Raw genomic sequence first — 27,845 nt, forward strand, 5'->3', positions numbered from 1 at the left:
CTTGTCAGATTGTAAAAGGCAGTGTGCCCTGATTAACTGGGTGGGGGAAATCTGTGATTTATTTGTATTTGTTCAGCCTCATCCAGATGCCAGTGAATCAGACCTCCTCAGTATGTATCCTTGACACACACCCAATATTGTCAATTTAGATTTACAGGGAGAATAATTAGAACACATGCTGTAAAAATAAAAACAAAAACGGGGGTGGGGTAGTAAATAATGAACCATATATGAATATAGGTAGTTCTTAATTATTATCTTTTGTTAGTTTGGTCTGCTCTGGAGTCAGAGCAAGTCAGACTGGAGTGAAGAACATGAAAGCAAAGCTGAAGAAATGTGGAAACGCAAACCCTGTGAGAAGAATAAAGGCTATAGAGGCTGATAAGAGCAAATCCTTGACTGAAGGTTGAAAAGTGTGATGGGCTCAGAATGAGAAGAAGCAGGAGGAAACGATCGAGGAGAGCCTTAAAGGGGGACTTCCAGAGATTTTGTTTTTAACCACAAGTGGTTTGCTCATCATCTAAATATGCAAATTGTTGTAAATGGTCGACTTGAATGTCTCTGCTAAGATTGTTTTCATGAGGGTCACGCACAGTGGGTTTTTTAAAGATGTAACCAAGAAACAAACCAAGCTACAATGTGAAACTCCTTCACGTCGGTGTGTTTGCCAAAGTGAAGACTTGGGGAACTACATTTCATGGGGAAAATGTGTGGGGCAGGGTGGTGGTGGTGGGGAGAGATAAAGCTGCTTTTACCGCTTTTGTTGTAAGGAGATTATATGGTTGCTGCTTGTATATGACATACTCTCTTGTATGACATATGACATGCCAAGAGCAATATGATTTTTAAAACACCAGAAGGAACCATGCATTTTGAATCGCAAATCATTATATATAATTAGAAGAAGATGCACCTATGTAATAAATATTTTACCATTTCATAATTCATTCAGAAATCTTTCCCTTAAACACCCAAGGCTAATCCATTCTTAATAAATCTCCTATAAAGGCACCTTAAAGATTAACAATTTTACTGTGGAAGAAGCTTTGTGCATCTGATGGTGTGGTCTCTGGCCCATTAAAAAAAAATGTATACCGCAACAAACAAATAGTATTTAAGGTACTACAAGTCTCTCTGTTGTGTTGTGTTTTGCTGCACTATTCCTCGAATCAGATCAATGCAATACATAAACTGGATGTCTGATCTACAGTGAGGGAAAAAGCGAGAGATTAATAAAAGCACAATAGCAAATATATGTGCATAGAAAGAGCTGCTGTGATTGTCTCCCCTGCTGCCCTGGTTTGCTCCAGCCTTCCACAGCCAGTAATAAAACATGACATATAAAGTATTAAACAGACAAAATGCTTCTATAGATTTCTGTTTCCTGCCAACCTAAGAGAGGCAGGGTTAGGCTTCAAAGGATAACATATACAGCATATATTCATACTTTGCACAGAAATCAAAGAGTGTTAAATGTACTTAACTTTGTCTGAATTATCCCCTTATTTTTTATATGTAATACTACGTGTGCATGCTTAATATTCTAGATCTAAAAGAGAGAGCTGCTTTAAATCTCATGGTAGTTACTATTCACATGCAGACTTGGGTTTCTACTGTTGGAACACACATCAGGTTACACTGGGTGGGGAGAAACACCTGCACCCAGAACCAGGGGCGTGCTCATTGTACAGGCAGCACAGTGCTAGCCCCCAATTCAATTCCCGGCATCTTCAAGTAGGGCTGGGAATTTCCTCTGTCCTAAACCCTAGAGAGGGTCTGCCAGTTAGTGTAGACTGCTCAGTAAAAGGCAGCTTTTCTTGTTCTTTTTATGTACATGGAAACACCCTAAAAACAACATCAACAGACTTAATCTGAGCCTGTGCTCACTAAGGTTTACCGCCCCCCTCATATGGAGCAATAACAAAATAACTTTGATTGTGTGCAGAATTCCATCATTTCATAACCACTGTCAGTTCCCATAAATCTGAGAATAGGGCTTTCGTGGCAAAAGGAATTATCTGCCATATGTGGAAGATTTGGCCTCAGTGCCTCTTTCCTTATAATCTATTATTATAATTAATTAATTAATTAATTAATTAATTAATTAAATTTGCATACCATCCTTTATCTGAAGGTCACAAGATAAAAATGCAAAATGTGTAATAAAAAGTAAAAGCAGAAAAACCAAACCAATAACCCTGCTCCCGTGAACACATTTAAAAGGCTGTAGAATGTTTAATCAGCCACAGGCCTGGTTATAGAGAAACAATTTAGACAATGAACAAAATTAAAACCGTTTAAAATGGTGCCATGCACTGTTACTATTTTGCCTTTATAATAAAGCAATAAACATAGAAACAGAGTTATTGTGGTTGCGGGGTATGCAAGAGAATGTTTTGTGGGGTTTTGCTTCTGGCAAAGTTCAAGTCGTAGTGATTGCAAAGGGTCAGTGGGTCAAAACTAGAGAAAAAATACTAAAGGAAAATGTCTAAAGCAATATTAGTTCCACCAAAATATGCCTTTAGCTCCCCCCTCCCAGCTGTTTTTTGTCTACAAGATACAATATTCAGGCTCATTCACTCTTCCCAAAGCCAAAACATACCAGCCATCAAGCAACTACTAAACTATATGACTGCTTTGAGGGAAGTTATTTTGCACATACAGAGATAAAGCAGGAAACTTTATATGTCCATTTGCTATTTACTGGGATAAAAGTTAGTATAAAGAAAATTCTTTTGTTCATTGAGCAAATATCTATGTATGTCAGGTAACACTGGATCATAAGGGAAACTGTCTAAAAATGCCCCCCCCCCCAGTATATGGCTTTTGGATTAATGAGAAGGTTCTGAGCTAGCTTCACACAGAACATAAATATAAAAATATATTTCAAAAGATTTGCATGTTCATAGATTACCCCCCCCCAAAAAAAGAGTTGTTAAGGTGCCTTGGAGCATGAAAGAGTCCTGAGCATGTAGCTTGCTCTCTGGAAGGTTTTAATCAGGGGGAAGGGGGGTTTCAGCCAGAAACCAGAACTCAGTTCGGCACCTCTCAGGTAAGGGCCATTGCCATTCTGAGAGAACGAGGGAAGCATTCTTGATGCATTCTGGGACCTCTTTTTCTAGAAAAATAGCTGTAGTTACAATTATATAGTTTTATGTGGTTTGGATTAACATTTAGGGAAGGTATGAGGTAGAGTAGGGTCCTATGTCAATTGAGCCTCTGAATCTAATTATCAACAAGAATCCGTAAGAGAGCCATGTGTTATTAAACTACCCAAAGGTGAACAGTGTGCTGAACACCTAAAGAGGGTTCTGTTTTCAAAAATCTTCACAGTCCAATACAGTCGTACCTTGGTTCGCGAACACCTTGCGAGTCAAACGTTTTGGCTCCTGAATGCCACAAACCTGGAAGTGAGTATTCCAGTTGGGCAACGTTCTTTGGAACCCGAATGTTCAACATGGCTTCCGCAGCTTCCAATTGGCTGCAGGAGCTTCCTGCAGCCAATTGGAAGCCACGCCTTGGTTTCCGAATGTTTTGGGAGTCGGATGGATTTCCGGAATGGATTCCGATCGATTTCTGGGGTACCACTGTACATTTTTTTCTTTAACAACATTGTAGAGCAACAGGTGTATGTTCTCAATGGCATAATACAGAAATGGACATAAATGGAAATCTCTTTAATGCCATTAATTGAACTTTGTTTTCTACACAGAGCATTAAAGAAATTTCTGGAGGTTTCTAGCGGTTTCAGCAGGCATTTCCTCAGTCTCAGTGGCTCAACCCACCCCAGACTTCCACAGCCATGGGTACAGCTGTTCTCGTGGGCATGACTGATAAATACTCGAGTTTGTGCAATTGGGCATGTATACACAGTCACTTTGAGATAAGCACTGCTTGTTTATCTGAACCAGTCCTTTGCAGTGCAATCCTAGACACATTTACTCAGATGTAAGCACATCTCCCAAGTAATATTAGGCTGTATGAAATCACAGCCTAATTCTCTTTTAAACTTCCAGTATGCACTCATGGGCTGAGAGATTACAGTAATGTGATATGTTTTAAAAAATAATAATATATTTTTACTGTAAATGTTGACATTAAACATTGCAAATTTCTGATTATACTTACTGCAGCATTATAACTAGTTGGTGTAGGTGCTAAATCAACATCTTTGTTATATAGCCAAATAAAAAAAATGGATAGGGCCTCTGTGTCTTTAATAAAAAGCTAAACTTGTTGAAATTCCCTCTTGTATGGAACTATTGAAAGTGCAGGAGCCCAGTCTTCTGACCAGCCTGTTAAAAACCTTGTTTCATAGCTGTAAATCATTTTGCTCTAAAGCGAACTTAAAATCTCACTCAGGTAGACTGTGAAGTTAAACTCCAGAAGTTTAATCATTAGCAAAATATACCTCATGTAAAATCTACTGTACTGCTAGAGATCTGTTTTTGGATTGTTCTTTAATGGTGGTGTTATTACATATCTAAATGTTTTTTCTCAGTGTTTTGATTCTGTAAAATAAAGAAGTTTAGAAAGTTGTTCATGAAATGTTTTATTAAATCTGCAGTTATTTTTGTTACTCAGCGGTGTACAAAAGCATTGGTTTATATGTAACTGAGCTTTGTTTTACACCATTCATAACCTTAAAATGTGAGCAGATAGTTGTGTTATTAGCTTTCTTTAATTACTTGAATGTACACAGAACTTCTCAGCCTGTATTGATTCCTTGTGATGCATTTTCATTCTGTACATGTTATTCCAAGTAGGAATTTTGAAGGCGATTTATTATTAATATTGTTTTATTTCTTTATGGATGGTGCATGTAGAGATTCTACAGATAAATGTGCAGCAGGATTGCCCTCTTTGTTTTAATGTATATCTCAACAGAGCTTTTTTATCATATAAAAATGCTACTTATTGTAAGACTAAAGAAAACCGAGGCGGTGTAACAATTGGGAAATGCAATAGATGCCCCGATTATGGTGTGAAAGAGTAGGAATTAAAACAAAGTTTATCACATTTCTGGCAAATATAAAATATAAAAAATAATCATGGTAAATGAAGGTCAACAGTATTTTGTACAGCTCTACCCCAAAGGACACAGATTTCACAACTAACATATGAAGATAATGGGTGGAGTTCAACTAACTTTTACTCGGAGTGAAATTAGTAGACCTAACTTAGTCATGTTCCTTGATTTAAATGTGTCTGCTCTGAGTAGGCCTAACCTTGAATTCCATCCATTGTTTTTACTGCATTTTTAATTTAAAAAGGTTTTGTTTTCAGTTCCAGTGCCTGCTTATTTGTCTGTTAGTATTGGTCCATTCTGTGGTGTCATGCATGCTACCCTCGCATGTTACGTGTTCTCCCAAATATGTGCTTTAATCATCTTTTGAGTTGCTCTGAGGGACATTGGAGCATTGTGGTAGGTGAACAAAAATACCATGTTTTTGTGCTTTAAAATCAAAGGCGACTGCAGCAATTATATCATAATCAACTTGTTGAACAAGTATTTATGTGTTTTGTGATACGTTTCTATCGTTAGATCTCGGAGATATTTAAAGTAGATCTAATTTATCCTTCTGTTTCCTGAGTTTAGCCCCTTAGGTGGCATATAGAACAACTCCAAGGCTAGTCTATAAGCTTTCTGGGGCCCATTACTGTTGAGGTAACATTAGTTAAACTCATATTGATCCACACTCATGTTCTTCTAATGGCCTCTATCCAGAAACTCTAAAAAGTAGATGTCCTACCTGGCAATGGAAACTCTGGTTGGTAGACATGTGCCTCAAATGTTCTCTCTTGTCAGGAACATGGGTTTCCTCCTTGCTGATAGCTATAACATTCAGAAATAGCCAATGTCGTGCCCTCCAGATAATGTAGTGTTCGCCAGCTGGTATGGTCACACTTGAGGAATGATGGCAGCTGTAGGCCAACCACATTTGGAGGGCTCCACATTTGGCTACTCCTATTTATTCTACATCATTGCAACTGTGTCTGCTGGCTGCCATTTGCTTGCTCGGCTGCTTCTTCCCTGGGGAAAAGCCAAAAGAAGTCTAAATAATAATCAGCCTTTTCAGACCCAGGACCCAACTTCAGCCCAAACATGCATGCAACGGATCATCAAGAGTGGCAAGCTCTTTCTCTCTTGTTAAAAGGCTGAAGTTTTGGGGATGCCATTTCATTCTGTTAGCAGTACCACTTTCCACATGGGTCCTCTACATCACATAGAAGGTCTCTATGCTAGCTCCAAGCATAACATTTAAAACGAAGATCCGCTTGGTAAGCAAGGCTGCATGTTGCACATCTCCATGTGAAAAAGCTATGTGTTTTTCAGCAACCTCCCCAGAATGGCTGTAACTATAATACTTACCAGTTTCTAGTGACGCATGGCCAGGGCCAGCACGCAAAGCAGGGATTTGAACATAGGAGTCCTATGTTCAAAGCAAGCATGAATCCCTCCCATTCCTCTTACAGTAGCTCCCTTTCCCCCAAACTTCTTTCCCCTTTTTATTTCAAAGTAAGTTAAAAGTTTGATGGTGCCTAATTTTCAGGTTTACGATTCCTACTGTAATACTTTGTGAAATCCATTATGTTTCTTGTGCGCCACACTTGCTATGGATGTATGCAATTCTCTGTCAACTCCCGGTCAAAACTTATTATCAGGTTTGTTTAAAAGTGTTAAGAGAGAAAAATAAGTCATTTTGATGCCTGCTGTCATCCTCAGTGAAGGGTTTCTAATCCACTCTTGGGAGGAGCAAATCAAGGCAGGGTGGTAATTCTAGAAGATTGTGAAAGGGGAACTTAGCAAACAGCCCTTGGATCTCATGATCCATTCAGTTTCATTAGGAATTTGTGGAAGGAATGTTTTAAAAAGAGCTATCTAAATTGCCATCATTAGTGTGGGAGGGAGTTATATTTTTTTATCATTCTAATATTGGGAAAGAGGTTAGGAAAAGTATATATTCTGTGATTTCAGGGCACTCTTATTCCTTTTTTGTTTATCTCCTATAGGCTACAGAGGACAGAAAGGTGAAAGAGGTGAGCCTGGAATTGGCCTGCCAGGTGATCCTGGTCCACCTGGCCCTTCAGGTAAAAACATAAGTTCATATTTATCATAACCAGAACAGCAGATTAGCAAAAGAACTGCGAGAGGGGGTGATACTTCTAAGATTGGTTGCATATAAGCTGCCCTTTAGTGCATGAAAGAAATGCCTTTGATCTTACTTTTTAAAGCGTCTCGACCCAGTAAATGCAGCTGGTTTTACAATATTGTTGCTGTTGTTGTTATTTGCTTAGTCATTGGTATGCCGGGACCACCTGGAGCTCCAGGAGGACCAGGTCCACATGGCCCACCTGGGCCATCAGGAAGATGCAACCCAGCAGATTGCTATTACCACGTCTCTCAAACTCAACCACGAACAACTGGCAAATGAAAATCTTCTCTGGAAGTACTTTGATTCCTGGTTTACCACTTCCTTGCTTCCCTCCTGCCCTCCTACCTAATTTAAGCTTTAAAATACTTGGTACCTTTTTTTGGTCTATATACATGATATTGTGTGTAGGCATTTTACAGAGCATCTCAATGGAACAATGTTTATTTTCCAGTTAAGCCAATGCCGAGATGTTGTTGTTTTCTTGAGTTCATTCCATGTGTTTATAATTTTAAGCTAGTTTTCTATAGCAAAATGCAATTTTCTTGCATTCTGATGGCCTGTTGACCTCTTGATGGTTTTTAACCTTAATACTTGCAAAACAAAATGTACTGTCATATATCTTCTTTAGCTTTTGCTGGCTACCGTATCTTGATGGCTTGGAGTTCATACATAACACCCAAAGCTCTGCTTGCAAAACTGCATCCAGAGTGTTGAAGCTTTCGTGAATCCTTGAGCAACTCTTTGAGAAATCAGCTGATATTTTTTCATGCTCCTTCTGCCCTTGTGCAGTATTGTAGACTTTGCAAGAAATTTATTAAATTTCTGGAAGCACTTTTCACATAGGAAACTTTTTAAGAAAATGAGCTGTTGAGCCTCTCTCCCATTAATTGTGACACAGGGGGTGAGAGTGTGGTTAATGCAAGACAGAGCCTGGAAGTCGCACATTGGTCTCAGTGGAGCTTACTTCCTGGCAAATGTACTTGCTGGCTTCATATTATTGAAGGCTTAATTATGGAAGGCTAACTTAGTTACTGAGTAGATTGTTGATAATGGCTCCTTCGTATTGTTCACTTGGCTTTGCTCTAGTCCTTTGCACTTCTCTTGCAAGGCAAGTCTCCCTGACCAATTATAGCCTCTGTGCTACAGGTGCTTCCCAACCTTCAGAAACTTTTTGAGAGGCACAAGAGTTGCATTGTAGTAGTAGGGATAATCCATTATCAGGGGTCCTGCCTTTGTGCAAGTGGAAGTGCTTCCATTAGGGCAAAGCCTTAATAAGATACCACCTTATAGAATTGTGTTCTTATGCTTAAGCTAGTCATGTTTATATGTCAGGGGGCTTCTGCCTTATTTTAATATACCAAGGCCTTTATCTCAGGTAAAGTTCTGACAACAATACATTGAGAAGTTTGTGTAAATATGTTCAGATAGAAGAGGATGGTGTAGCTTGAACTAGTACCCATGTATTTCATGAATGATGTCTGCCTTTGCATTGATTAATTTCGGACTCTAGTAATGGTCCAATGTTAGCATTTTTGCTAGAGTGAGTTTCAAAGTTCAACAACATTCATGTAGGCTAGGCTAGCCTGTAGTATTAAACAACCGTTTTGTTTGAAATATTCAGTGGCTGGGGCAGATTGACATTTTGTTTTACTTGAGGATAAAATGACCATACACAGTGAAGGGAAAGAGAAAAGTTGAGCAGATATATAGCATCAGTAAATTAAAGTTCTGCCATCTAGGATGAATAAAAGGGAGATGCTTCTTAAAATAGATATTGCTCTAGGAGACAGTGGTCCTCAGCTGTTCTTGGGAGAGACGTAGCTACATCAGAACTCCATTAAGAAATGGAAGGGTAGTCAAAGACAGCAGAAGTGATAGGTCCTTGCTGATGGGACTTGGGAATCATTCGAAGACCACTTCCCATGTGCAAGTTATAACTGAAATAAGAAAATAAGGACTTAATTCATGCTGTTCTTAAATTCAGGACAATTGCAGGCCATTCTTATCAAAAGAAGCCCTTCCCTTAAGGATTTTAGACTCTTAAGAGTTGTATCCAACAAAATCCTACTCAGAGCAGATCCATTGAATCTTAATGCACCTAAATTGGTCATGTTCTTTGATTTAAATGGGTTTACTCTGAGTAGAACTAGCATGGCTACAACCCTAGAACAGGGGTAGACAATTTGGTCCCCTCCATATACTGTGGACCATGAGTCCCACCAACAATGACTGTAGCTCATGCTGGCTGGGTTTTACAGGAGTTTCCCACAACATCTGGATGTTGGCTATTCCTGATCCACAGTGTCTTGTGTGAGCTCTCTGAGAACATGGGAGTCTGAATGTGAGAAAATCCACAGAGGTAGCCATGTTAGTGTGATGTCAAAAAACAAGAGTGGCAGTTTAAAGACAATATATCGCGGTGACATAGCCTTCGTCAGATGCATGAAGTGATCACCTACTGTAGGTTGGTACGTGTGTGTGTATATATATGTATATATATTAGTACAGAAAGAAGTGAAACTAGCCCAAGCAAATGCAGGAGATATCTATAGGTGTATCATAGTACTATGGCCACTTTCACATTGCCGTTAATTGTGTGTGTGTGTGTGTGTGTGTGTGTGTGAACATAGATAGTGCAGTCTCACCTGTGAGGGGCCACATTCTGCAATCTCAGCATCTTTATGCACAATCTGAGCTTTCTCCATGTTCTTCGTCCTAAGCAATACAGCTCACCATAGCTTATAATGGCATGAGCTGCATTTTTTTACAAAAAAAGTAGCCTCATTGTTCACTCTCCATAGTCAAGACAATGCACATTATTATTTGATTGCTGTCATGATCCACAACACACGTTGGGGCATGATCCATTCCTGTGTGTGTGTGTAGCTGCACCAAATGGAATCCTCTAAAGCAGGGCTCAGCAACAAGTTTGCTGTTGAGGACTGCATTCCCTTGGGGGTAACCTAATTATCAAGGAAGCACATGCCAGCTGTGGCCAGGACTGGGGCCCTTTATAGGCAGTGCCAAGCCTAATGGTGGCCAGGTACTAGAAGCAAAATTAGGTAGGCTCACTTTTCTCTATTGGCCATCCCCTTTCTTTCCACGCCCCATGCCAAAACCTACCCCCTTCCGTTTTACAAGAAATTATACTGATGATTCGGTGAAATTAGACACCACGTGCAGCCCTAAGCCCTGCTCTTTGGTTGTGAAGACTTTCTCCTTTCCCTCTGCCCCTCCCCACTGCCAATGTCCTGTCATTGGCTGAATACAAGCACTGGACAATGGGTCCACCCAGTACCTGCCATGGAAGGCCACCCATATGGGCCACTCTCTTGTGTAGATCCAGTCAGCTTGCTGCCTTCCAGGGCTGTAAATGCAAGCTACTCTTCTCATGTGACCCTGAAGAAAAATGGTGTGCAATGGAAGGATGGATTGGCTCCCAAGTTTTTACATATATATTTTCTGCCCCCCCCCTTTAAAAAAAAGAAGAGAGAGATTAAGACAGCTGAAGTGTGGAAGATATGCTCAAAATTGTTAAATTCCCTGGAAATAAAATTTGGTCTAAACAGCTTCAGCAAGCCCCTGCTTTAAAAGAATGCAGTCACATCAACACTATTTTGATGGGGGAACTGGGTTTATTCTGTTTGTTTTCAGTACAGTTGCATGTACTGCAGGACAGATATATTGTTTGGCAGGAGCATTTTTCCTGTTCGGGTTGTCACTTCTGTCTTATATGAACTTCTCCAGCGATTCCAAATTTTGCTGAAAAAGTCTCAGTATTTTAAATTTAGAATTTCTTTTAGACTTTGCTTTAAAAGATAACAGAAATATCGAGTTGTATTTAATTAGATTAAGTAGAAAGGCTCTGATTTGGAAAGGTAATCAGAGCAGCTCAGTTGATATATTGTTTGGTGCTGTGTGTATATTTTGGGTTTTAGCTAGTTGAACTAAAATTTTGATAAGGTACCTGGCAGTAGAGGTTACTTTACTTGAATTTGTCAGAAACATTTATATATTTTGGGGGAAAATATTTTTAATTCACATTGTTTATAGTTTTGTTTGTGTCTAAGTACTTGGAAAAAGCTTTCCAACATGTTAATGATTTTAATAGTTAATTTGGATCGTTCAGATCACTTTGAATCATTTTTCTTGTCTTTAATGCTTTCCTTTTTTGAAAAGCATTAACAAAACTTTTTTTTGGTATATGAAATAGTGTATTTTGTTCTTCTAGTGTCTTCACTCACTTTTTCAGATGTGGAGCATATTCTGTATTTATAGCTAAATGCAACAAATCAGGAATAACTCTGTAGCTATTCTATTTTAATCGAGGCAAATGGTGTCTTGAAATGAGCACTCCGTGGTTTTTTCCTGTTTTATCTTGTGTGCCAGAAACCAAACATTTGCAACTTCTGTTTGTTATTTTAAGTTAAACTCTTACTTCCGTATTCCTGTTCTAATGATATTTTCTCTAACAATTTTATATATGAATATCAGCAAACTTAAACAGCAAATACCACATACAAACACACACACACACACAAACGAATCAAATAACACAGTAAGAAAATTCTCTTGCTCCTGGAACTATTGAATGCAATGAGTAACCAAAATAGAATGGAACACTGTCAGCCGAGTCCCGCAAATGGAATCCATGTTCAGCAACAAGTTTATGCTTGCAATTCCTTCCCTATTGGTTACGAAAGTGGTTTTTAAAACTGAGAAACACTTTGCACAGTATTCCTACTCCATGCAAACACTAGTGAATAAAAATCAGCCTGGTCATCCACTCTGTTGGAGTCAGACGTTGTACTGTAGAGCGGGAGACTGCATTCAGTGTCCCCTTTTCTTCCCCCACCTCTAACATCTAATCATCTGTTTACTATTTACACAAGAATATCTCTGGAGAAGGAATACTATGTGCAGACCTGAAGGCTACTGCATGTATTATTTCAGTGGTGCATGTTCCCATCATGGTGCCTTGCACAAGCCTATTATCTATCTGTAAGAGAAGATCCTTTGCTCATGCAAAACTTCTTTCTGGCTACCAGTCATACAGTGTGCAACATTTCAGACTTTGATCCAGTTCACTGTCCAATGAAGGAGAAGCAAGCAAGCAAGCAACAATTGAGTCAACCCAATTGTGCCTTATTGGGTCAGGTGCATAGTTGCAATCTAGTGATTTAAAATGGATTACCTGGGGATGAGGGTTCTAGGCGTTCCATAATATTTTGCCTTTCTTCTGAGCCCATTGATGAACGTGGCCAAAACGTTTTGCGCAAAGCCCATAATGATTTGCCTCCCACCTGTATCTTTGTTCCTGCTTTACGTTAAACTGTTGGTCATGACCCAGGTCTGGTGGCATAGCTTAGTGCATAGCCTTGCACAATTTTTCTGAACAGTTACACGGTCTTGCCTCTAGAAAAAGCTCTCAAAATGGTAGGAATGTTAGAGAAGCTAAATAAAGTATTTTGGTTTAGTGGTATAAGTAATATGTAGAATACAATGAGATGTGTTTTTATTCCTTGCATCAGATTATTTTAAAAGTTCCATTGACGCAAAATTCATTAGGATTGCTTCTGAATTCTCTTTAACAAATGCTGTGTTTAGAAGTATTTGGGTTTGTAAAGCTACTGTAGGTTAGTTAATGTTAAAATTTTGCAGAGTTCTTCAGGGTCTGTGCTATACCTCTAAAGTCCACTTGGTGGCATGAAGCACATTTTTGTTTGTGCATTTCACTTAAATAAGGATTGAATTCTACAAATGTATATAAGGCAGGAAATGGTGAAAAGTTTATTTCTATATAGTGCACTAAGTTTCCATTTTTGTGTCCTTAAGTTTAATAGATTTCTTTTTCTTTATTGGTCTTAAAAAATTATATTTTATTTGATGGATACAGGGAACAATTCAGGCAAAGTTTCCCCACCCGCCACCACTTTGAAGTCCCGCTGTTTTTCAGCATTGGAATTCATGGGGCTTGACTGTGCTTAACTTTGGCTGGATAATTCTTAGTTGCATTGCTTCTTCTTCCACCAACGACTGTGACATAATCACAATTTATGATTCAACTTGTTTATAACGTAGCTTGTAGGTAATGAAACCACAGGTAGCCCATCTCAGGCCCGCAACTTGGCGCAAGCTGGAGGGGATCCTCGCTGGGATCGTGCTGAACTGCTCTTCTTCCCTCCCACACTGTGTCACATGTCATTAGGGAAGAAGTAAGTCTCTTTCCTTTTTGCAGAAATAAACATGCTTTGTAAATTATGTGGAAGGTGTAGCCTATTTATCTTTGATATTAACATTTTAATATCAGTATTTTTGTATAAAAAGTGTATTTGGTTTCAGGGATTAATAAGAGGACATTTTATTCCCTTCTCCCTTTGTCCTAAATCTTCCTTTTATTTAAGGTATGCAAATGTTTTCTAGATAGTCGAAGCTAGTTTTCAGCACATCTGATCGCCATTAACAGAACTTCAAGTCATTATGATAAGGGTGCAGATTTCCAGATTAGCTGAAAAGCCTTCAAGTGTAATCTTGAATTGCAAGGAAAGATGTTATATATAAATAGACCAAATCCATGTACAGAATCTAGGAGAACGAACATGAACGCCACATTCTAACAGAGTTAAGTATACTCAAAAAAATATTTTAGTGGGCATAAGCCCACTTCTGTCGTAGAATTGTAAGCTCTGTTCGTTGTCAGATTTATCTAATGAAAAGCAAATGTATTTAAATGGTTTTCTGAATTTTTCTTTGTCAATACTTTTTTCAACTATTTCAATTGTGGAAGTTTATGTTTTATTGTTGCCTTTCATTTCTGAATAACTAAGCACTAGTCTTCAAAACCTGTCTATAAGGTTCTGTTGGCATCTTGCCCACAAATGGAAATTACAGCTGTTTGCACATGCTAAGCAGATTATTTTATCTACTTGGTCCCTTTAGTCTTAAATGAATTTTGAATTGAAGTGAGCCTGATACTATCAGGTATGTTTCTTGTGTACCTATAATTGTAAACAGGTAGTTACGTTTTTATTTAAAGCCACATTATAAACGTGTGGATTTCCTCCTCCCAGAATTTTAACCAAATTCTGTTTTATGCATTTTTGATGGACTTTGCATTTTCCTCCTTGTAAATTTGTTTTATGTTACTGGATTTGTAAAAACAGTTTTATTTCTCTTCTCAGATAATTTCATTGTTTATTTCTGCGCTATTGCTATGGTTAAAATAAAACTTAATTGATCTAAGCATGACGTTAGGGTTGCTTTTCTTCCTATTTTCATCTTGAACCTGACATGCCATCAAAATGGAAATAAAGTAAATTGGTCTGAATAGCACTTGGAAGTAACAATGCATAGGAATACAGTCTAAGCATTCTCTCCCATGGACTATTGCTGCCAAATTTAATTTATGCTTCTTTACATGTAAGTAGCAACTTGATGATGAAAGGAAGCAACAGTCTTTCATGTGAACAGCTTTCAAATCATTGTCTGTCTTGAAGCAACACTTCATCTTTTTCCTTTTTTTAAAGTGCTCTTTTGTGCAAATCTGGTAGATCGAAAATTGTAATTTTAACTTGTGTTGAAATTTTAACTTGAAAAGCTGCACACATGCAGTAATAAACAAATACTGTGCCTGCGTGCACAGCTACAATGGTCCTCAGGTTTCTGGTACTACTTGTGGGTAGGAAAGTACTAACTGAAGGGAGGTGACAACACCACACAGTGTGAATACATCCCACCAAACACTGCCCACTAGTGCGGATGGAAAACACAGTGAAAACATAAATGCGCACATGGAAATAGTGACCCACATGGACATTAATGTCCTAGTGTGGATATAGCCACCATTTCCTAAGACAGGAGAAATGGATTAAAAATGGGATTGGAAGAACAGTATGTTCCTGGCGGCAACTGCATTAAACCTGGTTCCCTGAAAAGAAGTTCTCCTTTTCTGAAAAATTCTAAGTGCAAAATAGAGAAGGGGAAGTAATGAAGATTAAAATAAGGGCACTTTTATTTTTGTCTTTCAAGATGACAGATCAAAGAATATATATATAAATTGTAAAACAAATTTACACAGTAGACTGATTCATACAATGCACTTTGTTTCCTTGAGAAATGAAATGTTATCCAAACATATAATGGGACTTTTCTAAGAAAGCTTACCTCCTTTGTTTTATTTGTGTTTACCATTCATACAAAAAAAAAATGCAAAGGGGTTAAAAAACATTATTTATTTCAACTTTTATACAACCAAAGATGTGACTTCAGATCATTTAAAATAAATAAATTTGGCTATGAATCTTCACTGGTTTCCAAAGATTTAGATTCCTTTACCAGTGACTTTTTAGCCTCTGTTTAATTTCAGACACGTGGTGGAGTTGGCAACAGTGTTGCTTTGAACAGAATTCAATACATGTTGGAACAGAAAATTAAAATTTCTATATGTAGCAGTTTCTTCACATGATATATTACAGGTAACATGGCATTCACACCTGTCAGAGCTTCTCAGTGTGCAAAAGCATTTCACATGTTTTCGTATGGCGGCCATGTCTGTGTATTTGAAATTAGAGGAAGCTACATGGGAAAAGGTGAATGCAAACAACCACAATTTTACAGATGCCTTGGATAAAGGCAACTGAATTACATCATTCTCTCTGATGCTGTAATACAGTACAATACAAAGAGGAGAAAGAAATAATAATAGTATTTGGGGAAGGTGTCTTTAAAAAGACACAGCGGCCTTTCACCATGATAAAAAAGAAAAGCCATCAGGTATCACTTAAAAAAAAAATAGTTGCCATGTACCTGTTTGTACAGGTTGAAGAGGGGACAACCAGTGCATGCAAAGTCTTGTCAAGCCTTGGATAGAGGAATTCCCTTACGTTTTTACTGTATGCATCTCTTCTGCTGTTTTCTCTCTGTTGTCAAATATATGTGCAGATAGTACATTGTTGCCAAACACTCACGTCACAAACTTTTGCACTTTTCACGGCCCTTTCACATTGTCCGCTCGTAGTCCTGCTTGCACAGTGCAGGCTGATGGCTCACAGTAACCAGGAGGGCCAGGGGGTCCCGGAGGACCAGGAATGCCCGGTAGGCCACCTGCTCCAGGTGGGCCTCTGTCGCCATCTCGCCCATCGGTTCCATAGCTGGGTTTGCCTGGTTCTCCTGCGGAGGGAGATGCAGCACATGGATCAGGAGAGTTCAGCATGCACGTCTATATTCACCAGCCTGAACCAAGTGTCTCATGGAATATTTGGCTTCCAATACAGTAACTCCTCATCCAAAGGAGAAGACCCTAATCTGGCATTCAAGTTTCCCCTTCTTTGGTTCACAAAAGGATAAAACAATAGAATTATTCATTAAAAACAAACAAATCAACTATTAGAAACATTAAAAAAATAAAATAAACCAGCAATATACTGAAAACACATTGGCATTAGATATCTGGGGTAAGTTTGTCTTAACAAACATAAGGAACTGCTTTATGCTGACAGTGACTTTTTTCCTAGTTCTAGTAATGCTGGGGATTTGAATGGGGAACTTACGTATGTGTTCAAGGCATGTGATATAAAGGGGAGTGGCGGCAGCTATGGCCCCTGAATAAAAAAATTGTTTCCAAACCCAATAAGCTGCCTTCAAATAAACTAGGCCATCTACTTCAACCATGTTCAATCTGATGGGCAGAGATTGCATTTGCAAAAATCACAGGGTCTTGCCCTTCCTTGGCAGAGCATTAAGGCCGAATTTCCCTCGAGCTGCCTGCTTTTGAGACTGCATAGTATTATTAGAAAGAAATCTTGTTCATGGAAAGTGTAATATTGTGGAAGAGGGATGAGATTGTTAAGAAATCAAGGCAACTTGAAAAGTTTTGCGTATCACGAATAGAAATAGTTTGAAGATATTTATAGAAGTGTATGCATATAAATACACAGTCCTTAAAAGTTGCAATCCATACTTTTAATATGGCAAATTATTTGTGGCATAGTTACCACTAGAGGGCACTTGTGTTACATTTATAAGCAAGGGTTTCTCATTCTGCAGTGCTTCATATTGGTACAGTAATACAGCAAGCTAAATTTTAAAGAGTCCTGCAACCAAAATCAGATCTAAAGGATTTGCAAATCCTTAAGCATGCCGTATATTCTGGAAGCCAACTTGCTATTTTTAACTTGATCATTGTGTTCTCGATCCCGACCTTGTACTATTTTAGCACACCCTGCAATGTTGGCAGTATTAGGTCTATGGAACTCGATTCTAAAATTTTATTCTGTGGCTTTCTGAGTTGCAGGCTAGCTTTTATTAATGAGTCAATTGAGAGCTTCCCATACAGTTTTGAAGATGTAACAAACAGTGGCACAGAAGACCATTTGAGAAGAGCTACCAGCCATAATTTGGAAGCTGAGCTGCTAGTTTCAAGGGGATGCACTGCCCGCCTTGATCATGGAGAACACAGCATTACCAAAAAAGAAGGGTGAAAGGAATTGAGACATGGGGTGGGGGGGCAGTTGTATGCATATCCTAGTAATTAAGCATTCACTCCCTTGCAGACAGACACCCACATTTCCAGGGTTGTTAAATATAGCATTTCATGCACAGCTGCACAAACACTTCTTGAATTTCCTAGAGCACAGGTGGGGGTGGGGAATCTGTAGCCTGCTGGGTGCCACTGGGCTCCAACTCCCCTCATACTTGACCGCTGGCAGGGGCTGACAGGAGATGGAGTCCAACAGTATCTGGGGAGGAGGGGCTGTTGGTTCCCCACCCCTATCCTAGAAGCAAAATTCAGTATTTACCTGGGAGTCCTGTTGTGCCTGGTAAGCCTTTGGGTCCTCGACCTGGGAATCCTCTCTCCCCCTTTTCACCTGTTTCACCTAAAACATATTAATGGAACATTATGTGCAATCTGCATGAAGAAACGTTCTGCACCCACACAGACACTTAATATCAGTGGACAGGACAAATGATCCGCAGCTCAAGCAATAACAGAGATTTAGAGCAGAGCAGATTCAGTTAAACTAAATACGTATGTCCTTAAGGGTAGCTTCCCACTACTAACCCCCCCCCCCCCTGTTAGAACTGACTGCTATCTCTATAATCACACATTACAGATCCAATTTCCAAGCAGGGACTTTGCCTTTCTATAGCTGTTTCTTTGTTCCCACTAATCTTTTTTTTTTTTTTAAAGTACAAAAACATAAGTTTACAAAATAAAAAAGGTCATATAAAAAGAAAAAGATACAAAAGAGAACATAGAAAAATACATGAAAAAGAAAAAAGAAGAAAAAAAATACAAAATACAAAAGACAAATAGCTAAAAAAAAAATTAAAAACAAATCCGTTTTTTGTAACTTTGAACTCATTAGCTTATTTCCTTGGCCTCCTCACACCTCCCCTTTTTGTATTCCCATTTAAATAATCAAATCAGCAAATCCTTACCCTCTTTCATTTATCTTAACTCTGTATCTTAACATATTATAACTCTATATTTTCATCCATTATCAATTCATTTTTGCATATTCTTATTAACTTTGTTGCTAATGCCACTTATTTTCAATCCAACATCATTTTAACATTCATTAATTTTACAGTATTTCTGAAGATAGTCTTTAAATTTCTTCCAGTCTTCTTCCACCAACTCTTCTCCCAGGTCTCGGATTCTGCCAGTCATTTCCGCCAATTCCATATAATCCGTCACCTTCATCTGCCACTCTTCCAGGGTGGGTAACTCTTGTGTCTTCCAATACTTTGCAATAAGTATTCTTGCTGCTGTTGTTGCATACATAAAGGAAGTTCTATCCTTCTTTGGCACCAATTGGCCGACTATGCCCAGGAGAAAGGCCTCTGGTTTCTTCAGGAAGGTATATTTAAATACCTTTTTCATTTCATTATAGATCATCTCCCAGAAAGCCTTAATCTTTGGGCACGTCCACCAAAGGTGAAAGAATGTACCTTCATTTTCTTTGCATTTTCAACATTTATTATCGGGCAAATGATAGATTTTTGCAAGCTTGACTGGTGTCATGTACCACCTGTATATCATTTTCATAATATTCTCTCTTAAGGCATTACATGCTGTAAATTAGTTCCCACTAATCTTGCCCCACCCCACCCCCTTCTTCCCTTTCTGCATCACATCACTACACGAGAGTGGATCACATGCCTGGATGTAAAATTTGGGTTGTTAAGCATTTAAAAAAACAAACAGGAATAGTTACACTGTAAACAGTAGGCTTCTTCTGAAATGACTAACTTGAAAGATCACCTGCACTATGCAATGCTGGCAACCAGAGACCAGTTTGCCACCCTAGGGAGTTTTCTGTCTGGCGTGTTCACCTTGGTGGCAAATAAAGTGGAGGCCTCTTTGCTGTGCACCTTCTCTGAGGTCATCACAATTTATTTCTACCTCAGGTTTTCCCCTTTTCATGGCCCGATTCTGGGGAACTGCCCAGAGTTTGACATTTTGTAATAGCTATTGGCAGTAATGTTGATGGGACACCATTGTATCATATTTTGTTATAGGCATCACAACTTGCTGCATCCTAATGTGTGCTGGCTCTGGAAACCAGATTGCTGGGAAGCTTTGCCTTCTCCCCCCTTTTATGCAGCATAATTAGCAGCTTTTAGCATTCCGTTCTTATTCATTCTGCAGAGTCATCCCCTGTTCCACCACATTTAGATGTATGTGGGTTCTTCCAGGTGCTGATTACTGTGTCCCAAAGTAATTATTAGGTTGCCAGAGATCAAGTTATTTTCATCTAAGCTTTGTTAATTTCACTTCCTTTGTCCTCTTTCAGCCACCTCTGCTCTTGGAATGCAAAGACCAAGGCACACGGTTACTGTGCTCAAACAGATCTTTGTTCCTGTTGAGCCAGCAGCCTGAATTGTTATTTCCAGGTCCATTTATCCCCAGTCTGGCATTCCAGTGCTCTAATCACTTTAGAAAAGTTCACAGTGGCAGGCCAAATTGAACTCGGTGCTGGTTCTAGACCGTTGGCTACCCATGAGCACAGTCCTATCCGCACTCAACAAACTATGGCTCATCATTCTACAAAGGCACTGCTGCACACCTAAAACTGGTTCTGTAGCGGTTTATTTGTCATGTCTTTCCTGCAAAGGTGAGTTGCTCTGTTCAAAACCCCTAGCCTACCTCATAAAACTACAGTAGCCAGGTTTGTCTATGGAGCAGTTTACTGTCTATAACTGGGTAAAAGCACGCAAAAAGCAGTTGAGGGTGGGGGCGGGGATGCTTTCAAGACGAGGGGAAATAAAGCATCTCACATCTACAAAATAAGTTAAATATTAAAGGTTGCTGTTACAAACCCAAAATAAAATACGGCCTTAAGCAGAAACTGCTTTACAACCAGTGATGTGATTTCTTTCATTTTTGGCATTTTGTCACTCATTTTTTGACAGGGTTGGGGAGAGGCAGGTGCAAGTCATTCCTTGCTTTGTGGCTCAGTCAAAGGAGAACAAAGATGAGACATTAAATTAGCAGATCTCCAGTTTAACTACAGTATTGAAAAGTGTGGTTTTCTTGCATAGTGGTCCCTCTGCAATTTGTGATTCTGAGCGAAGTTCAATATAGGGGACTAAGCCAAAGGGCTTCTCAAAACACATTTTTTTTAAAGAGAATCTCCCAACACCTTTTGCTCTATTCAGAGGTTTGCAAATGTGCCCTTTAGTGACAAAAGCCCTAGGACTAATGGCATCACTAGAGTAGGTGATGTTCCCAGACACAGTTAGATCCATAGTAACAATATGCTTAAGTGTCAAGTTAGCAGTGGGCCAGAGAATGCATGCAAACCTTGCTAAAATGCCACACTGGTGTAATCCCAACCCTGTGTAGCCTGATGTCATATTGATGCTTAGCAAGAAGTTTCAGATGAGAAACTTTACATTCAAAGGATGAATGTGCTCTATGTTTTTAATGGGAAACGACCACAAACAGCCTGGGAAGAGAAGTGAAATAAAATTCTGCATAAAGGGACTGGAGAGTGTTCTGAATGCAACAGTGAAAGGTGAGGGGGAGGTCTGTTTCTATTGCCAAGGCTGCAAAGCCTGTGCACACTTAACAGGGAATAAATGCCAATGGACTCAGCATTGCTCCCTTCCAGGTGAATGTGCAGAGGATTATGGTGCATATAGCCTATGTGATCTCAGTTCTTTCTTTGCCACTGTGGAAAAAAAAGTAGCAAATAACCCGAGTCGGGTTATTCAGCTCAGAAACAGGAAGCTAAAACGATCATGGCTGCAGCTAGTTACACAACTGTACGGCCCATTTATTTTAATGGGAATTGATGTAAGCAAGCATCGTGTGTCGCAAGACCTGAGGCAATGATTGCCCTGATCTGGTTCCAGCAGAAATCTGCCACAACTTCCACCTGCCTCAAACAATATCCAACTTGGCCTCTCTTGCATGATGCTTCAGCAGGCCCAGGTACCCTTCTGCAGCAGCACTCTGGAGTAGATGGAGGCAACGCCTTCTGCCTATTTCAGTTACTCATGGGACTCCCAACTGGTTCATTAGAGATAGTAAGTAGTACAAAGGCATCTGGTAGAATTGGACTGACCAAGAAAAAGAAGAGCAGAGAATGAAATCTCAAGAAGGGGAGTGTGCAGACAGAAGTCACAGGGGAAACACAGAAATTAAGAACACAGTGTGTTAGGGGTGCTTGCTGTGTTACATACTGAGGTCAGTAATGGGAAAAAGAAGAAATTTGCTTGTACTCTTTCCTGGAACGAAAATTAGAAAGAAACAATGATTTCTGGCATCAAAGCCAGGAACATGAACAAAGCTGAATCGATATGTATCGGTTGTATGTGACAGATCCATTAATGTAGACAAACTTCCATTAAACTGCATGTAGTAATGATCACGCCATAGCAAATAGCTTCAGTGTGTTTTATATGCAATCCTAGCACCGAGCAGCCTTCTCTTATACATGTTTCCTTGTGGTTGAGTCCCGTTGACTTCAAGGAGCGATGCTCCCAGGTAAGCATGCATTGGTCTCTTACCTTTGGGGCCTTTCAGCCCAATGTCTCCAGGAGGACCCTTAAGGCCAGGCAGTCCCCGAAGCCCAAGCTGCCCTGGGAAGCCATTGTCTCCAGGTGGCCCAGGGGAACCCGGTGGCCCAGGACGGCCTGGGAGGCCTGGAGCGCCAAACTCCGGCCTCCGAAGACTGGCAGCCAGTTGAGCCAGTTGCTCTGTTAAATGGGGGAGAAATGAAGATAAATTACAAACTAAGTTTAATCTAATCATTTGTAGTATATCTGGATTTCTTGGTGGTTGCTTTTTTTTTTAACTCATCACCCTTTTCATAAAAAGCAACATTTTCAAACCCATGCAACCATGAGGACTAGGTGCCTATTGGCTTTTTAATGAATAAATAAAGAGGCGGTTCTTACAATTCTGATGAGACCCAGCAGACTTCAAAGAAGTTTCTGATATTAGGTTTTATATTAGATGTGGCAATTCCTTGGTTTAAATACTTCCTAAAAACTGGGAGCAGAAGATTTCCATGACAAGGAGATAGAGAGGGGGGCATTTAGCATGCATCTGCCACAAATATGCAGGTAGAAAGGTTATGAGCGGTGAGCAGAAAGGAAACTGAATCCCTTGCATGATAATTTGTTTTAATTCCCCATCTGAAAAGTTCTGTGATAACGTATCGGCCACACACTGACACTGTGAAAGATGCATTTTTAATTTATTTTTTGCTTGGGATATGGCATGATGTTTCCAGTAGTCCCCCCCCCCCATTTTGCTGCAAATGCAACACTTCAGCTGCTGAATCCTCAGATAGCCTTCAAATCCACCACAATTGGCCTCACATAACCTAATGTTCAAAGAACATAGAAAGCTGCCTATACCAAGTCAGAGCATTATTCCGCCTAGCTTAGCACTGTCTACACTGACCAGCAGCTGCTCAAATCTTTCCCAGCCCTACTGGAAATGCCAGGGATTGAATCTTCTCATGCAAGACATGTGTTCTACCACTGAGCTGCAGCCCTTCCCTATAGGGACATTCTAAACTTGATAAAAGGAGATGGGAACATTTATCTTCATAGCGAAGCTAAATCTGAAGTGGAAACTAATAATATACCCTGTTGGGCAGTTTTAAAAAATAGCAGTTGTGTTGAAAAGGCCTCAAATTAAATCACAGAGTGCAATAATGCCTCTTAAACTGCTGAAATACAGCAGTGCAACATCCCAGAGGACCTCAGCAGCAGCCACTGTCAGCAGGGCACAGATTTCCTCCGCCCCGACACAGACGCAATAAATTCAAAGCTACAAATACAGCAAATTATAAAACAAGAATCAAATCAATGCTATTGCAATGTTTACACGCACGGATGACTGACGGAACACAGTTCTCATTAGCTGCCCATACTTTAGCATGTTTTATCCTATGTCAAAGTCTGCAATTCGGGAGCTGAGTCCTACCGCAGTCTATCTGACACATCATACTTTGGACACTTACAACCTTATTTTTAAGGCTTTACAAAAGCAACTTCTTGAGCACCACAAAGTACAACTAAATGATCTTGCTTGAATTGCTGGTGATCCATGTTAATTATAGCAATAGCATTGATATGGCAGTTGTACTGGCAGGGGCTGGTGGGAGTTATCATCTGGAGGGCTTTGGGTTGGCAAAGGCTGCCTTTGATGGCTTTGCTTGTGGCCAAAATAGCCTTCATGTAAAGGAGAAAAATGTCGTGGAGAATGCAGGAGCTTCTCCCCCCTTGCCCTCTTTTTGACTGGGTGCTGTGCCTTCCTGTTCTGCTGCCCAGAGTCATGCCAACAGCTACATCTAAACATTTATTCCCTATAAAAAGTTGGCGCCGATCTATTGACTTGGAACACTGTTCTTTCTGAATGGGAATCTTCAATAAGAACAAAAACCAACACCACCACACAAGACAACCCGCCACCCAAAAACTTCCAATGTCAGTACTTTTCCACCCCAAATCAGCAGAGGTTCCAGCCAACCAGCCACCAAAGCATGTGCTGCTAGGAGAAAAGCAGGCGACACAGTAAATGCAAGCTCTTGAGGGCCTGAAGCTGCCTCCATGAAGTTTAGTGTTTGGTTGAAAAAACTCATATTCAGAGTTCACAAACAGAAACATGGTTTATTTACCTTGCAGAACTCTCATGCAAACCTGCTTAATGTGTGCATCGGTTGGCTCTCTGCCCTGAAACAAAAAAGCATTCTGTAAACAGTGGGCAGAATTGCGTCCAGCAAAAAATTTAGATGGTCCCAGCAGATTGCAGGGATCTGCAATAGATTGCCACCTGCAATTTTGATTGCAAGCCCATTCATAAATCTTGCAGTGACAGAAATAGCCATGCAAAAGGATATCTTACTTACAGCTGGGCCCTGGCTGCCAGGCAGGCCGGTTGCACCTTGTTGGCCTTGCAAACCACGAGGTCCAGGGGGCCCACGTAATCCTTCTATCCCGGGCAAACCACGACTTCCTTCAGGCCCGCGTGACCCAGGTTCACCAGGATTCCCAACCTAAAGATGGCAGGAAGTGAACAGATTTCTTTCTTTCTTTTTTGCAGAGTGAGCTACTCTTCCACACTGTTCCAGGTATTAAACTGCTGCATGTACTTCCTCAGGCTCCCACAACATTCATAGTGGAAAACTAGGAGTTGACGTTTGCAGATTTGTCCTTTGTTGAATGATGGCACGGTGCTTGGGAAGGCTGCTCAGTAAAATGAAGATGTGTGTGTGTGTGTGTGTGTGTGTGTGTGTGTGTATATATATATATATATATATATATATATATATTCTTTTTTTTAACATGGCTGCCATGGCACCCTGACATTCTGAACAAGGTCCCCTGCTAGATTTGGCAATTTCAACTGAAGAGGAAAGACTTAACAAGCCTTATGTGGGACCGTAGATTTGAGTTTGCCTTTATTTTTGGTGGCGGAGCCTGATCTCTTTTAGAGGAGGACCATTTTTATGTACTGCAGTAAATAAACACATAGGGAAGAGTCTGCTGCATAGCAAGTGGCATTTGCTTTCTCTTTTCCCCACAGGCACCTCCACTGTGATACATTACTTAAGCAATATGAATCCCTGAAGCAATTCTAAACTTTTGCCTTTGCACAAATCCTATGAATATATTAAATATTTAAAAAACAGCTTAACTACCAAGGAGGCCATAAACTACAAGTGCTTTTAAGACCCCCCCCCCACTTTTGTATTCTATAAATATAACTGCAGAGGAAATAAATATTAGATAAGCTAGAAATTGGTAACACAAATGTTTGCAAACGGCTGCCTCTAAACCACTGCAGGGGAAAACTAATCGCAACTACTTCTCTTCTCAGACAAACAGAAAACTATGGCACAAATGTTACTAGTTGCAGAACTTTTCATCCCTGGGATGATAACAAAAGTGGTAAGGATCTTGCAATGATCTATTGGGTGGAGATTGGCAGACTCCTTTTTATACTATTCTGTATTACTTCATTGAGGAGAGGCATCACTGAGATGGGGGATAATCACACTATCATTTTGAAATAAAACCTATTTAAAAGCAGGCACATTTATGTTCATGTCCAAGGTCCACACAGCTCACCAATAGCCAAAGCTGCATCTTTTCAGATAGCAACAGAGATTCTGGGCAAGCTGCCCTGTGACCATAGGTGCATCATTAACTGACATCACCCAGGTACTTCACTCCTCCCTTTGGGTAGGTAAGCAAGTCAGGATATCTCCAGTTCAGTACTGTTTACGATTTAAGTCTGAACCAGAAAATGGTTTCCAAACAAGGCAGGTTATTGGGACATCGTTAAGATATCCCTGGCTTGTCTGGAAGACATTAAATAGGATATCTCAGTTCAGATGTAACACTATGGTTAACTGAAGACTTCCTTGTTGTGCAGCTTATGTGGAAGGAGAAGCAAAGTGGCTACATTAAGTGCACGGGGTTCACCTTCATGGCTTGGCTTAGGAAACCAAGATAGGATTGTTCGAACATGGCCTCTGCCAATCTCTATCTCAGCATGGACGAAAGCTATGGAATTACTTCTGGTAAAAGGAGGGGGGATTTAGATACTAAGCAGCCAAATTCTACATCCAGACTGAATGTCCTTTTTTCTGTGTGAGATGCATAGAATATATTCAACTCTGGATTATGACCTGTATAAAAATTTAAGTTCACAAGGATCGCTCTACTCAACCACTGGGAAGTTCCGCACTGACTCATTCATTTGCCCCTCTTCGCAGAAACACACAAACTCCTCCATCTCCACACACTGAGAGGTGAAATTTGTCACTCTAAGAAACCCTCTAGTAATCCACAGCATTAGAATAAAAACGATGAGTGATGGATCACATTTGCCTTAACTTCCTTGCTTGGGGAACTAAATATTGAAGCTCCATTTGCGAAGCTAAATAACCACCCCCTTGTTTGAAATATTCTGCTGATTTATTAAGGTTTTGATTTTCTGTAACAATGTAGTTCATCATACTTACAGATCCTTTAGGGCCTGGCAAACCCATGTCGCCCTAACAAAACAAGATGAATTGTGTCAGGATGGCACACGCGCAAGCAGTTTTAAATAAAATGAATATTGCACTATTTTCTAAATATTTTAAGAAATGATATCACTCTGAAAGGGAATGGAAACCTCATGGTGTACTTAAAACGTAGACTTACAGAAGCAGTGTAAAAGGATGAAAAGGGTTTTTTGTTGTTTTTTTAAAAGGCTTCTTTAAAAAAATGAGGGGTTTTGTTCGTGAAAGTGGTACTATCTGTAGTTGAACATTTTGATGCCTCATTCAAGATTCAGTATGTTCTGGAGTGGAGATGGCGAACCTGTCACCCTCCAAATGTTGTTGGATCACAACTCCCATCATCCCTGACTAAAGGCCATCCTGGCTGGGTCTGCTAGGAGCTGGAGTCCAGCAACATCTGCAGGGCCACACATTGTGCTACTCTAAAACTGCCTCTGAGCTGTAACTACATCGCTAATGGCTGTGCCCTGCCTCTGATATGGCACAACAATGTCAAGTTGCATGGGGGTAGGAAGAGCTGAGAACACAAGTGGGTAATGTTCTCAGAAGCTTATCTGCCTCACTAGACTGATCCAAAGTAGTCAGATGTGGCGGCATTTGCTCTGTGAGTGTCCAATGTCGAGCAATAGGCAAAGCAATCAGATCACATTTTGTATTCCTCTAATGTGTAATCCTTTGAGTTTCTACTCAGGAATAAGCCCTGTTGAGTTCAGCGGAACTTAATTTCCTAGAGAGTGTATATAGGAATGCAATAATATTACCCAAATGTCTACAGAGCTATCTTTTTTCGTTCATGTGGAATGTGCAGCTCTTTCAACAGCAAGTTGCATGACCCATTTGTCTGTGTTATATATGAAACAACACCTGCCAGTTTTAAAGCTGAGTGTGTAGAATGAATGAGGTGAAAAGATCTTACAAGATCGCCTCTTTGTCCAGGCTCCCCTTCTCCACCAGCAGCTCCCTATATTATAACAAGAAGCATATTATTTATAAATAAGGATAAGGCATTTTCCATAATTTCAACCTTGCTGGAAGCATACGAGAAAATGTGAATATGTGTACTCACTTGATCTCCTTTAGGTCCTGGCTCACCAACCAAACCCTATGCGCAAAACAAAAATAACATGATTTTTAAAACAAACAAACTTAAAAT

General features: G+C 39.8%; 2 protein-coding genes across 13 annotated transcripts in view; one reads left to right on the forward strand and one right to left on the reverse strand.

The window, feature by feature from the left end:
* Nucleotides 1-14,399, forward strand: part of COL19A1 (collagen type XIX alpha 1 chain) — a 186,063-nt gene extending 171,664 nt beyond the window's left edge. For 5 of the 8 annotated variants that reach the window (XM_083607143.1, XM_083607144.1, XM_083607141.1 and 2 more), the window contains 2 exons: nt 7,015-7,092; nt 7,300-14,399. In XM_083607143.1, coding sequence (XP_083463269.1) covers nt 7,015-7,092; nt 7,300-7,436 — 215 coding nt within the window. In that variant the 3' untranslated portion in view covers nt 7,437-14,399. Of the gene's footprint in view, nt 1-268; nt 4,549-7,014; nt 7,093-7,299 lie in introns of those variants that run through there. The other 3 variants (XM_083607147.1, XM_083607148.1, XM_083607146.1) reach the window with 1 other exon arrangement.
* A 974-nt stretch (nt 14,400-15,373) lies between these two features.
* The window catches only part of COL9A1 (collagen type IX alpha 1 chain), a 61,900-nt gene continuing 49,428 nt past the window's right edge, over nt 15,374-27,845 (reverse strand). For all 5 annotated transcript variants that reach the window (XM_083607221.1, XM_083607223.1, XM_083607224.1 and 2 more), the window contains 8 exons: nt 27,759-27,794; nt 27,609-27,653; nt 26,651-26,683; nt 24,530-24,676; nt 24,299-24,353; nt 22,176-22,364; nt 17,954-18,031; nt 15,374-16,325 (listed from right to left, as the gene is read on the reverse strand). In XM_083607221.1, coding sequence (XP_083463347.1) covers nt 16,144-16,325; nt 17,954-18,031; nt 22,176-22,364; nt 24,299-24,353; nt 24,530-24,676; nt 26,651-26,683; nt 27,609-27,653; nt 27,759-27,794 — 765 coding nt within the window. In that variant the 3' untranslated portion in view covers nt 15,374-16,143. The remainder of the gene's footprint in view (nt 16,326-17,953; nt 18,032-22,175; nt 22,365-24,298; nt 24,354-24,529; nt 24,677-26,650; nt 26,684-27,608; nt 27,654-27,758; nt 27,795-27,845) is intronic.

This window comes from Podarcis filfolensis, assembly GCF_964270895.1.
Source record: "Podarcis filfolensis genome assembly, chromosome: 3".
NCBI classification, from domain to species: domain Eukaryota; kingdom Metazoa; phylum Chordata; class Lepidosauria; order Squamata; family Lacertidae; genus Podarcis; species Podarcis filfolensis.